Source organism: Apostichopus japonicus, chromosome 11 (genome assembly GCF_037975245.1).
Source record: "Apostichopus japonicus isolate 1M-3 chromosome 11, ASM3797524v1, whole genome shotgun sequence".
Lineage (NCBI taxonomy): Eukaryota > Metazoa > Echinodermata > Holothuroidea > Aspidochirotida > Stichopodidae > Apostichopus > Apostichopus japonicus.
Window position 1 is genome coordinate 14,949,796 of NC_092571.1, and position 17,576 is coordinate 14,967,371.

At 37.8% G+C, this 17,576-nt stretch overlaps 2 protein-coding genes across 3 annotated transcripts in view; one reads left to right on the forward strand and one right to left on the reverse strand.

Moving 5' to 3' along the window:
- LOC139976006 (metabotropic glutamate receptor 3-like) overlaps nucleotides 1-4,496 on the forward strand; it is a 93,006-nt gene extending 88,510 nt beyond the window's left edge. For both annotated transcript variants that reach the window (XM_071984377.1, XM_071984376.1), the window contains exon 6: nucleotides 2-4,496. In XM_071984377.1, coding sequence (XP_071840478.1) covers nucleotides 2-1,296 — 1,295 coding nt within the window. In that variant the 3' untranslated portion in view covers nucleotides 1,297-4,496. The remainder of the gene's footprint in view (nucleotide 1) is intronic.
- Nucleotides 2,323-17,367, reverse strand: LOC139976009 (uncharacterized). Its single transcript, XM_071984385.1, has 9 exons — nucleotides 17,232-17,367; nucleotides 14,932-15,142; nucleotides 13,770-13,971; nucleotides 12,096-12,260; nucleotides 9,814-9,995; nucleotides 9,504-9,579; nucleotides 8,093-8,257; nucleotides 6,806-6,947; nucleotides 2,323-5,318 (listed from the first exon to the last, which is right to left on the reverse strand). Exons 2-9 carry the CDS (start codon nucleotides 15,103-15,105, stop codon nucleotides 5,186-5,188), a joined length of 1,239 nt encoding a protein of 412 aa, XP_071840486.1. The 5' UTR covers nucleotides 15,106-15,142; nucleotides 17,232-17,367; the 3' UTR covers nucleotides 2,323-5,185.
- Between the last annotated feature and the right edge of the window lie 209 nt (nucleotides 17,368-17,576).

Consider the following 17,576-nt stretch of genomic DNA (forward strand, 5'->3'; position numbering starts at 1 on the left):
GATATGAATGGGGGTACTTTTTCATTCGATGGAAATGGCGACGGTCCACCGAGATATAGAATCTTAAACTACAGGCAGAATACGCTCGGTCATTACAATTACGTAAAAGTGGGTGAATTTGATAAAAAGCTTTCCATAGATGAAGACAAGATGCAGTTTAGACTAGACGAGCCTAGCTATCCAGAATCCGTCTGTAGCGCAGAATGTGCACACGGTGAGCGGAAAATCAACAAAAATGGCGATACGTGCTGTTGGGTCTGTGTACCGTGTGCAAAAAATCAATACCTAAAAAATGAGACGACTTGTGCTGATTGTGAAGTCGGTTATATGCCTACCGAGAATTATACGGGTTGTAAAAAATTACGGACGGTTTACCTGGAGGTAGATAACATTGCCATAGTAACGTTCACGTTCGCAATTTTTGGAATATCGGTGACGTCATTCATTGCTGTGGTCCTGGTCCGGAATCGATCTACACCGGTGGTGAAAGCCTCCAGTCGAGAACTTTGTTTTCCACTTTTAATGGGAGTTTTTATTTGTTACTGCAGTACATTCCTCTACTACGTAACGCCGCCAACGGGAGTCGTCTGTGGAATACAATTATTCGTGATGGGATTAGGTTTTGCATTGTGCTATAGCGCCATCTTAGTGAAAACTAACCGCGTGCATAGAATTTTTCACGCGGGTCGGTCAACAGCCAAGCGACCAGATTTTATCAGCCCCGTCTCACAATTAATCATAACAGGCATTTTAGCGGGAATTCAAACCATCTTATCATTTGTTAATATGGTAGCGTCACCGCCGGGACCTCAATCCTTCGTGGTGCCTGGCGAAAATGTTATTCTCGTGGCCTGTGGGAACCTCTCAGGAAAATCATTGCTCTTAGGTATGGCCTTTCCACTATTGTTAGTGATAATGTGTACTATATACGCCTTACTGACAAGGAAAATACCGAGCCAGTATAGCGAAGCCAAACTCATCGGACTGACAATGTATACAACATGCATCATTTGGTTAGCTATGGTACCGGTTTATGTCGTGACGGCATCCCGTGTACGCCCGTTGATAAGTACAATAAACGTCGCTATTTGCCTTAGTTGTTCAGTTTGTTTAGCGTGCCTTTTCGTTCCGCGTGTATACATCATATTGTGGAGACCGGAAAGGAACGTCAAATCGGCGAATGGGTTGCGGAGCCACGCTAGACCGACAATGGTAATGTCACATAGCGCCATCAGCAACGCCGACTATTTCTCAGATACGGAAGCTGTAGCAAGAGATATGACCAGCATATCGTGATCAAGGAGAACGAAGAATCAAGAAACTCTCTTCCGGACTGAACTTTACGGAATCCACATATTTATGTTTCGATTTGAGTGACCAAACATGACAAGGTGATCACCAGTTCTTAATCTGCTCCTCTTTATCAACATTTTGACAGTTCACAACCAGAGGTGAAACCACGTTTGCTTCTGGCAGACTATTAAGAAACTGTACATTACTTAAAAATATACAACATGCATGTGCAGTACAACCTAACCAGTCGAAATCCCCAGGGTCGAAGCTAGACATTTCTTTAATGGGGGGGTGTCCCCCAGTGTGGCTACGCCACTGGACACCCCTCCCATTAAAACGTATGCCCTGGACGTCATATCATCTTAACCCCTTCCCCCTCCCCAGTACAAATATTTTGGTTACGCCTGTTCACAACTTACTGATTTAGCCTTGGACAGTCTTGTCACCTTGCCTACATTTGTTAAGTGTCTCTTTTTGTAGGCTACTTCAGATGCGTCTGAACGGTTAGGCGGGCGGGTGGGGGGGGGGGAAAGCATTTTATACTTTCTTAAACTTCCCTACCCCCCCCCCCATTCCCCCAGTTGTTCATACTTCAGGATCTGCCTTAAATACCGTACAACCTACTTAACCTAAACGCTCGTGACGAAAATATTTTACACCAAAAGTCGGAAAATTTGGCACCATTAAGCAGGGCAGTAGGACATCAACAATCTCTCAAGGGTCACCAAAGAATCACTTAAGGTAAGGGAAGACTTTAGGTAGAATTTTAGTCTTGAGATGTAATCTCCAAGAAAAAAAAGAAGAGTAGGCCTACATTTTTTTAAAAGGTTTTAAAATACTAACCTTTCAAAATATGCTGAATTTACACTCTGGAATGCTCCTTTAAGGTTAAATTGCCAATGACGTCATTCTACAGTGCATGCCTCATTGTAAATGTAAATCCATGATTACATCAATTCTAATAACTCAACCGAAATAGGTCAAAAAGAGTCAAATTAAACCAAATAAAAAAGATAATGAGAGCAAGGGCGAAATGACTGTTTGGTTTATTGTAAGATTCAAACAATACAATATTCTTTTCTTCCTGGACGAACAAGAACAAAAGCACCTTTGTTTTTACAAGTTGGCAAATTATGAAGGGCAAAAAAAACACCAAAAAATGAAGAAACAACTTTTGTAGAAATCTGTGGTAAGGAGGATTATTTGCACACTTTTTGAATACATGAATGCATCATATGTTATATTACTTTGTATAAAAAAATTGTATGTATATAACCTGTTCATAACAAAAAATGTTTATGAAATAAAAATCTTTTCTTTTTATACAACTATTGAGAAATTCCTTAATACTTATTTCAAATCTTGTTTCCCATGTTCCCAGTCCTGGAGAAAAACGAAAAAAGAAGAATCGGTCTACCTTCCAATGGAACACTAACATTGTAAACAAAAACTAGAGCTCTTACAAGTTGCACAGCAGTTTATGAGGGACTCATGTATCATAATAAAAATATAAAAAAGAATTAAATATCATTCAGAAAAAATGCTCTGCATCTCTTCTTACACTCTTGCGGTAACAATTTTGGTCATATCGTAAGGCATCTCGCCGTCCGATACAGATATAATATTACCCTTTGAGTTGCAAAATAATTCCAAAAGTTTAAGCTTAAGCAGTGTAGCCTAGAGCAATTGGAATTTAATCGACATGTAATGTGATGACATGAAAAAACTGCCACGCCAGCAAGCTGTGGATATATTGTGCCCATGGCCGCTACTAAGTGGCATAGACCTTTAATTACTACATGAAACAGTATGAAACCCCTTTTGATGAGGAAGATGTCAAAAGAGAGATTATGATGATGGAAGCATAAAATTTGTTTGTTTTGGCAAAAGTAAGCCCTGCTTCCTTGGGATTTTAGAAGGATATTTCCAATTGCAGATAATGTAAAAAACGCTTGTCTTAACAGAGAAAAATGTTCCACACTGCCTGTTCAGGGGGAAAACCCCATCTCAACATCCTCGAGATATGGTTTTGATTGAATGTAACCTATTTGGACTGGCTTAACTTTCGATTCTTTAATGGGTGTGAAGACTCGCGCATAAAGAAACATCTCATGCCGGTAATCTGACCTAGTTTCCACTGAGGTGTAACAGAAGTGTTAGACACCACCATCGATCCCAGAAAATACACACACAGCTTGCTACCGTAATTAGACACCACTGTACAGTCAATGCATACAGCTACGGTCAATGCCCACAACACAGTGTCTATGGCAGCGATGGATATCTCAGGTCTAGATAAAAGATAACAAGGTATCACATTTCAATACTGTCTGCATTTTGTAGCGACAAGGAAAAAACTTCACTTGCAAGCAACGGAAAGTTAACTTTTTCAGAGTGCGGCACGCGGTTTGGGGCGAGTCTTCAATGCCTTTAATAGGGAGAACATATCACAGCTAGGTGGGTCTGTGATGTCATCACGACAAATGAAGTTCTTCAAAAGCTTCACATTCATGTTATAATTCGCCATGTTGATTTGTTACCTTGAAACCTGATACATTTGGAATGTTTGCTGAAATAGCTGTCAATGTTCTCTGTGTTTTAGAATTTCATCAATAAGACAACTTTTTTGTAGAAATATTACTTTCCTCTGCGAACATGTGAGCTTACTATTATAAAGAGAAAACAAGAACGATTTTCAGCTGAAATTGCCATGAAGGTGGCATACTCCTATTAGCGTCTATATCAATCCGCCCCAAGAGTTCTCCTTCAGGAAAAGTGCCAATTAGGAGCAGGAGAACAACTTTTTTGGATGTTAAAGAGCATGAATGGAAGTACATGTGGTGCAAACCTTAGGTCAATTGAGGCAACTTTAGACCAGTTTAGCCCTCCCAGGAGCAGCATACGAAAATTGTTTATGACTGAGTAAAGAGGTTTGTTTACAAGTGACGAAGCTTCAGGGTCTCATAGCAAAAATCTACAGGGTCATGGTACGAAAAATTGATGGTGCCATGAAAGGCCAACTTGTCAGCTATCCGGTCATGGGTAGCGTTTAGCTAGTGAAAACTTCTATCTAGACATAGAGACCACATTACTTTTGTGATTTGGTGTGTAAGTCAATGGGGCTTTTAATGGGAGTATGCTACCTTAAAGGCATCATGCCCCCTGCTGTTGCCAGATTACCAAATTACCAAAAAATTACCAAATTACCAAAAACAAGGAAAAAAAGTATTCCCTGTGCCATACAAAAATACTGAGGATGTGGTATGGACCTAAAGATGCAGAAAAACTCCAGCAGGTTTGTAAAGCAATCAATTTCAACCACTGGAATATAGCCTTTTACCAACTAAACCAGCCTACTTGTTTGACATTAAGATTAAAAAAAAAACACCACTTCATTTTATAAATCATATCACATAGTACCTATAATACTAATAACATAAGCCCAATTAACTTTATAAATTGTATCATCACCTATAACACTAATATCATCAACCAACTTTACTTTATAGATAATATCACATAGCACCTATAATACTATAATCAATTAACCCCCTTTACTTTATAGATAATATCACATAGCACCTATAATACTAATATCAATTAACCCCCTTTACTTTATAGATAATATCACGAAGCATCCATGACAACTTGGTAAGCGTAAACTGGGCTAGGGAGAGCGATGGAAGAGTATGTCATACCAAGGCAAACACTTCATGTATAGCTTGCATCACCCAACTGTCTAGAATCACTGTCAGTTTATAGTGACAAATTAACACCTTCCAGCCGAATTATTACATGAAAATTTAACTTGTAAAGGGAGTAGCCATTTCCCATGTTGTTTTTCTGCCATTGACTTGCCAGTTGCAGACTGTAGTAAAATTTGACTTTCCAATCAACTTTCAATTTCCTGTTCTTCACCGACAAAGTACCTCGCTACTAAGTCCCTCTTCTGGAGGTCTCTGCCCTCCTCTGAGTGATTGCTGGCGGCAGACTTGATTCTGTCACGTTTCTTCTTCTCTCCTCGTCTGCGAGGGTAGAAAACGATAGATAAAAAAAACGTTCGGGACGTAAACTTTGGGTGGGCTAGGTATGAACCTTTTACATAATAAAAGATCAAATCCTTTCCACCACTGAAACTCAAACAATTTATGCCTGTGTGAAGGTAATTCAGGATTAGGGAATTTTTTTTCAACATCCTCCAGATGATATCTTGGCAGATGAAAGCAGATTTTAGCGTTTTCATTCTATAATTTCTAATGACACTTGTTTTGTTATTCTGTTAGATCTCATGAAACAAATAACAGTGATATTGTCCATTTTTCCCCTTTTTTTTGTGGTGAGAAAATTACGAAATAAACCCATAACTTGACTTCTAGTAGCCCAAACAAGCAGTACTTACATATTATTAAACAAAAAACTATCCTCTTGATTGAACTTTCTTTAAAAAAAATAAATAAATAAAATAACCAAATTCAGTCAGTGGACTACAGACTATGTTCCTATTTGACACGGTCAGGGGTTGTCTTTCGTAACTCTTAAAAATGAATCGAACCCGAAAGCGACGATCAAATTGAACTTACGCTTTGTTTTACAATCCATTTATGATCTTACGTAAACAACAATGACATGTGCAAGACGAAGGGGATTTGCAAGAAGGTATTAACAAATCAAGCTGAACCCGATGGGGACTTCAATTTTATTTGTAGTTTGACGAAGCTTTTAAAACTTTCAAGAAACTGATACTCCTAAAGTCGTTCCACAACGACATAAAATGAAAGGGCAGGCATCATTAATGGCATATTATATGTTACGAACAAACAAAAACGGCAATGAGTATAAAAGACGAGGCTAAAAAGTATAAAAAACAGGGTAAAAGATCAGTTGACTTGTTTTTCGTGCAAGAGAGTTGTTTTCGACATTTCGATTTCTCAAACTCTCATTCTCGCTTGAAACAGGTGATCGAACCTGCCAAGTATAGATGGTCACAGAATTTTGAAGATGATGAACATGTTGCATTTAAAACAAGGTGTTTCTTGAAGTAATTTACAGGGCAATATCATTTCACGAAACCCGATCGACGTTTTATTAATTTTGGTAGACGTACCCAAATGAGGTTTTAAAATCTACAACAGTGGCATGTAGAAATAAGTAAGGACATGGGTTGCTCTCCCCTACCACCCTCCCCCTCCCTGAATAAGGATTTCCTATTTCATGAATCAACAAAATTGCAGGATACTATATCTGGGGTTAATAAATTGGTATTTGTGCATGACGGCTCAATTGTACATTAAAATGAACATTGTCTCAAGAGCAGAGTGACTGGTGCCATTGTTATTATTACTATCATACTAACTTAGATGACTAAAATGACATACTTTATCTTTTATTTCTCTTGCATTTGCACAAAATGTAAAATCATAAGTGGTATCGTGAAAGAAAGAACATTTTCAATGAAAGACAATAAATTAAATTAGAAGAGGCACAACAAAATATATAAATATAAATGACATACCTGACTTTCGGTAGAGGTGATGTGAAGATGGTTTTCTTTGATTTGCTAACCATCTGTTGTACAATGTTTGGTTGATGGGTCCTCTCCCATTCCAACAGCTCAAACGTGTCCTTACAATGCACGCACTGAAGTTCATTTTTACCTGCCAAGAACCCCCCAAAAAAAAAAAAATTAACGAAGACTGAGAATATGAGTGCAAAAGGTCACAGGTCACACACAACTTCTGCTGGTAAATGCAGGCTTTTTTGCAGATTCTTAATCAGGTGCTTAGTGGACTTGAATGCTTATAATGCTAACAAAGATGTCCCTTAGTTCAATCTAGCTCAACAACTTGATAGAAACTAGCATCTACAGATTACAAGTAAACACTACTATTTTAATGCTGTTAAGTCAGGCTTTTTGAGGACTCTCATGGCTAACATGCTAAACTATGCAAACAGAGTTTCTCTTACAGAAAGCAATCAACTCCAATTTGCGGGTGTCTCTTTAACGTTCATCAGTACTGGATTCAAAGTTAGGCATGCTTAAAGTTGCTGGATATATTCAAAAGGGATGTCCTGGTGGCTCTGCATCTATTTTTTTCTGTTCATTCATTTTGTTCATCCATTAAATTCATTCATTCAATTAACAATCCATTCATTCCTTCATCTATTTATCCATTAATTCCTTCATTTTATTCATTCATTCAATGAACAATTTATCCATCCATTCATTCCTTTATCTATTAACCCATCCATGCATCCAAATATTCCTTCATCTATTTATCATTCATTCATTTTATTATTTTTCCTTTCCTTACAACTCACAAGCTTTCTCCATGCATAAAGGGTGGCCTTATCAACTTCCCGTGTCCATCCATTTATTCCTTCATCTATTAACCTATGACTTCATTCATTCATTTTTATTATTCATTTCAACTCACAAGCTTTCTCCATCCGTAGAGGGTGGCCGTATCGCCTTCCCTTGTCCATTCATCCATGTATTCATTCCTTCATCTATTAACCTATGACTTAATTCATTCATTTTATCATTCATTTCTCAACTCACAAGCTCTCTCCATCCGTAGAGGGTAGCCGTATCGCCTTCCCTTGTCCATCCATCCATTCCTTCATCTATTAACCTATGACTTCATTCATTTGTTTTATCATTCATTTCAACTCACAAGCTTTCTCCATCCGTAGAGGGTGGCCGTATCGCCTTCCCTTGTCCATTCATCCATGTATTCATTCCTTCATCTATTAACCTATGACTTCATTCATTCAGTTTATCATTCATTTTTCAACTCACAAGCTTTCTCCATCCGTAGAGGGTGGCCGTATCGCCTTCCCGCCTCCACAGCGGTGTCCCGTTTGTTGTTTTCCAGTGAGAGGTCGGCTCCGTGTTGCAAACAGCAGTGGAAGCACTTTCCATGACCTCCAGCCGCTGCCAGATGAGCTGGTGTGTTCTTATTTTCTAGACGAAAATGTTGATTAAAACTTATACATTAAAAATATTTAATGGGTATTTGTAACCGTCTGTAACATAAATGACATTGTGTATCTGAAATATAAGGTATGCTGATGTTCAGGGGTTTTGGTAGTTAGGAAAATGTTTGTCGGCTTGTAATAATTGAATCAAAATTTCTTCTGCTTCAGAGAGGATAGTCACTTAATAATAGTTTCACAAAAATTAGAACACTCGGATTTATAAAAGCAAAACACTGTCTTTTTCGAAAGCCTCCAAATCAAAGTAGTCTATACACTTCAAGGTAATTGATAGCTTAAAACGATTCTACATTTTCATTCTGTTCACATGGCCAAAAAATTCTGTTTGCATGGCAAAAAATGTGGCAAACCTATTATATATTAATATTTCAAAACTGATATATTGAAAATATTCAAACCAAGGTACTCTCCTAGATCATTTCACCAAATGGGGATTAATATCAGTCATAACAATAATCAGTAATCAAAGGTATGCTGTATTGGCCCCAAATATGCTATAAATTCAAATATGGTCACCTCTGGTCAAAATTGTTAAACTATTTTTATTACAACCTTGGAGGAAATATTCCCCACTGGGACATTCAGTCATCTTGTGTGTTCCTTCAAAACTTGGAGAGTGAAGACCTCCAGGAAAGTACTTTTTGAAACTTCTAGCAATTATAGCGTGCTATAATTTGGGCCCTATACAGACTACCTTCACATGACTGTATTCTAATCTTATCATTTTTCCTTTTCCTTTTCCTCCTCCTCCTCCTCCTTCTCCTCCTCCTTTCCTCCCAACACCCCAAGTGCTGCAATCTCTTGTTGTTTTTTTGTTGTATTTATCACCATGTTTAATTTCTGTAATGGAGATCTCAGGGATTTGGAATCGCTGAATCTAAACTATTAAACCTCTTACATGACCTATATAAAAGCAGTGGTTTCAATCTCAACTCTGGGTAAAACATTCTACCTTTAATTTAAAAATATGCAAAGGAAAAACTGGCAAAGAGAAAGTCAAAAGGTTTCCGATCCTGGTGGCAACTATGACATCATGGAATTACCAAAAAATGATGGCGAGAGTTTTCAACCGACCGGTACTGGATATTTGTCACTGTCTGTAACCAGAGCATAATCCCTATGATGTCATTTAGGTAATAGCCATACAGAAAAATGGATACCTGACATTAAAATAGAAAACATTGAAATAGATGGCGCTATTACAAAATACTCACTATCGAGGAGGTTAACCGTGTCAGGATGTTTATCCAGTAGCCAGTGGAGGCAGCTCATCGCTCCTTGAGATGCTGCCTGGGAATGTTTAGAAATGAAAGAAGATTCAGTGACTCGAAATGTAGTAAACGGAAGGGGTGGTGTAAGGCCCCTCTCTTTCAACCCCATATATAAAATTCAAATGCATTTTTATTAGAAAACAATTTTTTCTGAAATTTTTTTTATTTTTATTTTTAAATATTTTTTTCACGCGTAAGGATTGCTCTCACATCCCATCTATGCATTCACAGTTCCTACCAATAATATACTTACAGAGTGAGTCAGCACTCTTTCAGAGTTGTCGGGGGTTTCTTTGTTTGCCCCGTGCTGCAGGAGAAACCGAAGGCAGTCGATGTGATCCCCCGCTGCCGCATAGTGGGCGGGTGTCCTTCCGCTCCCATCTTTGGCGTTGGTGTCACAATCCATTTGTGTAAACAGAATGAGACACTCCAGACCTATGGAAAATTATGAACAAAGGGAGTGCTATGTTCAGTGGCAGAGCTAGGGGTATTGGTCAGGGAGGGCGAGAATGGTCTGTATGGGCGCTTTCGACACTATCTAAGCGGAGTGCCACCACAGGTTGGCGCGGAGCGTACAGAAATTTTTTGAGTAAAAATACTCCTTAGATCGCCGAAAATGACCCCTTCTGGGCCTCGCTAATTTGTAGATAAACGAAGAATAAATAGCTGTTAGAGCATTTTGTTAGACAATTACACCAACAAAATGTGACAAATGTCAATAGGTAGATGAGAGCGCAATAAAAAAAGTCAATAAGCGGGAATAAGTAAAAAGTAGTAAAAAGCTGAAAAGGGCGCCAGCAGTCCATTTGAGTCTGTCAGGGGTGGCATCCGCCCCCCCCCCCTGACTGTATGGAAGCTCCACCACTGGCTATGTTGCTATTGATATTGATGGTATACAAATCATTGTACGCTTTGCATTAGCGTCACTGTTGATTTTTCCACTCTCCTGAAACTCCTATGAAGTGTGGAACAGTCTTCCAAAACCGTATCGAAAACGCTCAGACTATTGATACTTTCAAGAAATTCCTAAAAAATTACCTGTTTGAGCAAGCGTACAATAGTTAATGGTGTGTAACTGTCTCATAGCGCCTTTGAACGACTTTAGCTGATATTGGTGCTATATAAATGTTTCTGATAGATTGATTGATTGGTTTCTTCGTTGCTTAAGCAGCGCACTCGGCTTCTGCTTTAGCCTAACCGTAACTTCAATCATTTATTTTGCTTGGAGAGTTGGCATGAAAAGTCACAAATGATAAGAAAAGTGTACGGAAGTAGGATAAAGACCGCACTCGCAAATACTCATAACGAGTTAATAATTTATAGAACATAACGTGGTAGGTTTTCTTTGTTCAGATGGCTCGGTTTTAAGAGTGTGAGGTAGCTTGTTATACAGTGAAGTAGAACGACACTTTAGACTTTCCATACTTTGAGGATTACGACATAAATGAGTTATAACTTGAGGACAGTAAAAAAATGGATTCCTTTACATATAATAAGGATAATAAAAGGTCAGGATTTAGGATATCATCATGGTTAAATACCAGTAGAGGCATCATCTCCCTGTGATGCTGCTCATCAAATTTGATAATTATATGAGCAACATTTATTAAACTTTTATTTCTCTAGCCCGAAATATTAAGAACAAGCTCAATAAGCAGATGGGTTTTTTCTCATATAATATGTAATGGGACTGTAAAAATTGCTGTAAACTGAAACACTACTCGATGGTACTTATCAAATTTCAATAAAACTGCTGCTTTTATCCCATTTTGTCACTGTAGGAACTAGGATTGTTCACAAGATGTATAAATACCACACAGACTGATATTCTGAAGCTCTCGAAAGGTGGTTTTAAATTTGTTGATTTCTTTCTTTGAAAGTTTAAAACTATGTGGCCATTTTAGCATTATCTAGCAACTTTTTTAGTCACTACTTTTGTTCACTACCATGAGTCACTTGATCAATGAATAGTTTCCAAGCTCATGCAATGTTGCGTAGTACAAACATTTCATGGCAGTATCTATTCTTGTTAAAATTTCTCTCCTGAAAATTTATAAACATTTTTAACATATATGTTCATAGTCCTGTTAGCAAACTTATAGACAACAGGGGACTAAACAGAAACACAAATATTGCTAGATATGTTAAAATGGTCACACAGAGTAAAACTTGCAGCCATAATCTTCACTAGTTTAGAATAACCTTTTGCATAATTTTCATAACTTTGTAAAAATCATAATTGTAACTCACAAGATGTCAGAGTAACATAGACTGAGCGAGGTGTTACCATCCAGTGATATGTCTTTTTACTGCATTGGAATATCCCTTTAAGGGGAATGTATAGTACTGCCTCAAGTACTGCTTATCTAGCAATATTTCTCACATAAAAACTTTGTAGCGCTCAGGTACTCAAATTTATCAAACATGGTGATGCAAACATGGCTGAACTAGTATTAAACTACAGAGGTTTCTTGATTATGACTGACCAAAATTTGAATTGGAAATGGTCTAGATGTAAAATATTTCACTTAATACCTCCATGTTTGGCAGCTAGGTGCACTGGTCTCTGACCTTTAGCATTGGTCACTTCCAGGTCATATCCTTGCTGGACTAAGAACTCGAGAATTTTGGGGTGGTTTTTCTCTGACGCTAAATGGCAGGGGGTCTGTCCTTGGGGGTCGATCGCATTGCAATCGACACCTGCACGTAGAAATGAAACAAACACAAAGAAATAACACAAACACATAGAAATAAAACAAACATCAAACACATAGAAATAAAGCAAACACATAGAAATAAAACAAACACATCAAACAAACAATTATCTAAAACTGGAATTTTGTTGCACAGAATGCACAAAGAATCCAATTTTGTTGATTAATTTTTAAGTCAATTTTGAAGTTTGACCCCTCAAATCAAAATCACATTTCCCACTTTCCCTCAATATTTGTGTCCCTCCCGCTCCTGCCCACCTCCCGCTCCTGCCCACCCCCCCTCCCTGCCAACCCACCTTCCTCCCCAACCCACCTTCCTCCCCACATTGAACCCTGCTTCCCAAATGGTCTCAATTCCTGCTACTAACTAATACCGACTCATGAATGCAACACTAGAGTTCTTTCTTTCTCTTTGTCTTCACTCTCTTGACTATTAATACTTTTTACATTCAAATGGAAATGGAACAAAGTACTTCAGTTCACCGCATGTGACAACATTACTCATTCCACCCCTGACTGCATACATCCATACTTAATTAATACTAAATACATTATATGTTTGCTACAAACGATGGTATCTCTTTATCTTTATTTATTCTCTCTCTCCTCTCTTCTGTTTTCCCTCTTTTCTCTATTAATAAATGTTTAATACATTCAAAATAAATTTAAACAAAAGACTTATTCATCTCACCCCCTATGACACGATGTTAATCATTTTGTTATAAACTTTGATACGTCTTATTAAAATGATGCTATCGGTACCGATGTGATTTTCTATCCTGTTCATGACTAGAAATGTAAATATAAATTTGTATAAATATGCAGTAAGTCTTGAAATTAATCCATAACTCTTCTATCATTCTATTATGAAGATAAGGTCTATAGCTTTGTTTCGTTCTGAAATTAGCATAACAAGTTTGTCATAATCAACCCATTTTCATGGACTCCACTGAGCGGACATAAAGGGTGAAATCGTATGCAGCAGACAGGGTGAAAGACATTGAAAATCGTCCTTGTACCCAGACTAACCCAGTGATGACTTTTAAAACTTCTAAATCATGACATATGAGAAATGATAGAGTCCAACTAAATAATAAATTGATGGTGACATACTCTCCCTAATCATAACTAAAATACCTGACTGATTTCTCTTCCCCCTATCTATTCCAAATAAATTATGTTTTCACAAAAAAAAAAAATTCAATTCCAAAAAAATATCACTATGTTATCAGAGTAGATGAATATGTTTTTCATATTTTTTTATTCCACCCAACCCCCCCCCCCCATCCATGTCTTTCAGGATGGTTAATCTCTTTGCTTTATAGCATAAGTAACATTTCTAGATATGTGCATAGACATTATGAAATGACTTTTCACATCACATCATTAATTATCACCTCTTTCTCATGACGGCTGTACCTCAAGGAAATTAAACAGATGTGCCTTCTGGGCTGATACATATCAAAACGACAGTTGACTATTAAATTTTACTTACCGTGACCTACCAGGGCCTCCAAGCAAGTAACTTCCCCATGGTAAGCTGCAGTGTGACATGGGTACCACTGCCTCTTATTCTTGGCTTCTGGGTCCACACCACATCTCAGGAGAAGCCTGACGGTATCTACGTGACCACCGAGACATGCATCGTGTAGCAAGCTTGGTCCCAGTTCTTTAAGGAGAACGGCATCTGTATCATTCTGTAGGAGATGAACGGATATTTAATTTATTACTGAACATATCTTATTTCAATTTAATGTAAAATTTAAACAAGTTACTATAATAGACAAGGCGACTGGTTTGCAGGCAGTTGGCTATACCGAATTTACCAGGAGTTTTAAAGGCCAATATAAACAGCTTAACAGTTGCTTCATTTCATTTCAATAGCAATTTTGGAATGAAGTAAAAAGAAGGTATGTTGTTTACAAAGATAGTGAAATATACACAGATAGGTAGATGAGCATGTCAGCATATTGAGTTTATATAGTATTACTGAGTAGAACCAGCGGACTGTGGTAGATTTAATTAAGAAACTGCAAACTTGAAAGTCATCAGCTAAGCAACACACAAAATTGCTACCTATTACATATAACTTCTCCCTTTTTTTTTTTACAAAATCTTATATAAGTATAAGAGGAGATATTATAATTATATAATATTAATAATGGAAATATACTGTGTGGTCCTTCAAGATCAGTACGGGACTTATCCAGAAGACAGGTGACGCCAGTGTCGATTTGTGACAGAGGTCAAACCGCCCTCTGAGAACATTTCCTGGCAAGACATAATGCCAACACTCTTTTTCCATGGGTTGTGCCTGCAAAAGTTAATAAGGGTCCAAGTATATGTTGCCTCGGGTGCCCCAAAGGATATTAAATCCAGCACTGTTCAATATACTCTGGCCTCTCAATGTTAAGGCTATTTTTACTGGCTAAGTGCCGAAGGATTTCGCTGTTTGCCAGTAGAAACAAAAGGCACTGAAATTTGTTGTTTTGGTTTTGGTGCTGGACTTCTTCTTTTGCCAGTGCAAAGTTTGGAAATCAATTTTAGCCAGTAGATTTGTCTATGCACTGTGCATTTTGTAGATATATTAAGTAGCTGAAACTGTGATATTCTATAGGCCGGGTAGTTAAAGGATGATGTTTTAGTTTACATTTCACCTGAATGATTGCCTCTACGGCTTCTAGCTTTCCAAATCTGCAGGCAGTGACCAAAGAATCACGGGATACATCTTTAGCTGCTGTGTTTCTCCCTAATATTTCTCCTACCGCAGTCCCATTATCTCCATAGATAGCTGCTTGTAAAGTGGTCTGCTTTGGATTGTAGCGACTCATAATTCGGAAAAGGTGATCGACGACAGATTTAAAAGACCTACAAATAAAAAATATTAATAATTAATGTATGTAAACTATGTTTGAATTTACCTCCCTCACAAATGAACAGCAAAGTTAATACAGGGTGCTTACATAATATTTATCAGCTACTAGGTTTCTCTGTACAAATATTTCTCCTACAATGGTCCTGTCATATATACTACTTGTATTGTGATTGTACAGTAGTTGCTCAAAATTCAGGAAAGCTGAGGAATGATGGATTTCAATGTCCCACCCAAACAAATTCACAGAATAATTTATGAAGCTTTACTGTTTAAATAGTTGAATACCAATTTATTTTCTCACATGACATAGACATAAAAATCAAAGCGGGGTGCTATGTGTACTGAACTGTACAGTAAATATTTACATATGAAGGTCATTTATAAAGGCTAGTAACCATGACAAACACACCCTGGAAGAAATCCATAGATAACCTATAGAAAAGACAGAAACATAAAAGATGTAGGAAACAAAAACGAGAGAATAACTGAGCATGTATGATTGCTTTAAAAGGTATGCTTTGAGATTATTTTGGCAACTCCAGGGTATATTCTACCACAGAGAGTATTCCTATAGATGCCCTAGCTACAGTACTGTATAGTTGTCTAGTAATAATTTACCATTCATTGTTCTGCGGTAGTGTAGTTTGCTGAAAATACGTCATTTTTACAACTTTTTACCGACAATTTGGTAAAATTTTTGAAACAAGATAAATTGATTCAATTCTTATCAATGGGGAAAACCTCGTAAACTACACTCCCTCACCTCCAGAATAAAATCAGGGGCACGTAGCCCACCCTACACCCCACTGGCAAACAGAATATAACACAAAAATTCTTGGTGTACACTGTACTTGTAATCCATAAACTAATTAACATGTATGGCGGAGTGTATAGTCTAGTGGTTACGCCGGCGTCTCCCAGTCATGAGATCCCCGGTTCGATTCCCCGCCGACAGCAATGTGTGTCGTCTGGCAAGGGTGTTGTTCAATAACAACTTCCCGACATGGACGTTAAATGGATGTGTGCCGAGAGATTGGCTTCGGTCAGCTTGCGAGTCTATAAGCCTCCATGGCTTCTTTCGCGAGTTCCTGCTTGCGGGAAGATCACATATACATACATACATATGTATGTATGTATGTATGTGCAATACAGCTTGAACATTCAAAGCTTCTTCAATGCATTGCTTCAAAATTTGAAAAATATAGCGTCATATTAAAATGAGAGGGGCACTCTCCAATAAGACCCTCCCCCAAACCCAAAAAAAGTGGTTGTTGTGCTCCTGCTCAAAAGTACCGACAAAATTCAAAACAGGGCATTTTGTATTATGTATGTTACATTAAGTATCTGAATCTGAATGGGTTAAGTCAGCAAAGATCCTACTAGAGCCTAGAGGATATAAACATCAACCATACACATGATGGACACCATAAAAACGTGTGGGCAATCCATTGAGGTACTTATCTCATCCAAAATTTGAATATATAATGACTACTATGATGTTGATCATCTCCGAGTCTCTGGGAATGTATCTATCAAATGTCATAGACAAATTTGAAGTACAACAATCTTGTTTTAAACTTAAAGCAACCACTGTGCACAGAAAATGACACACTTTCTGCCGTTTTTGGCAAGTTTGACCCTCAGTCAGAGTCTGACTTCTATCTACCATTATGATCTAAGGCTAGGCTAGGTCCTATAGCATTGTACATTAATTAGGCCTCATCCAATCTACATTTTCAGTCACTGGTATCCAACCTGGGTTTTCGTCATTTGTCATTGATCCTACTGTTTATGTTCATTACTAGCATAGCCCAAGTTAAGCCTGACACGGTCTCGGGCCACTTTAAATTTAAGTTACCAGCTAGTTGACCTGTCCCTAGTTGAATGTTTGCATAGGCCTAGCGTTAGGCTAGCCCTAAGTTAGGCCAGTATAATTACGAATTAGGACTGGCCTAGCCTACGTACGACTGTACGAGTAGGACATAGGTCCATATGCCCATGTTTCTGCCATTTATGACATATTAATGACCGAATGACACAAATTGTTGCCATATTTTGTGCATTAACTTTGAAGTTATTTACCATTTATTTATGATGGAACATAAATTTCCGTGCAGATTTTAACGTTAGACTATGTCGTTGCCTAGAAACGGTTATATATCAGAACATTGTTGTAGTATAGCGCCATCAAAAGCAGAAGTTATTACTTCGTCTGTACTGCAGGTATCACACTACAATTAATTGCTCCACTTGACTTACACACTAAACTCGTCACTTTTCAAGGTCGATAAAGCATAGATCGAAGTTTTCGACTGACATGTCCTACCCACCATACGATAGCTGATGGCTTGGGTTATCGCAACACATTCAACTTTGGCCACCTCGCAAAGTGATTAAACTGCGGAACCTTCCAAGATTATCTTTTTT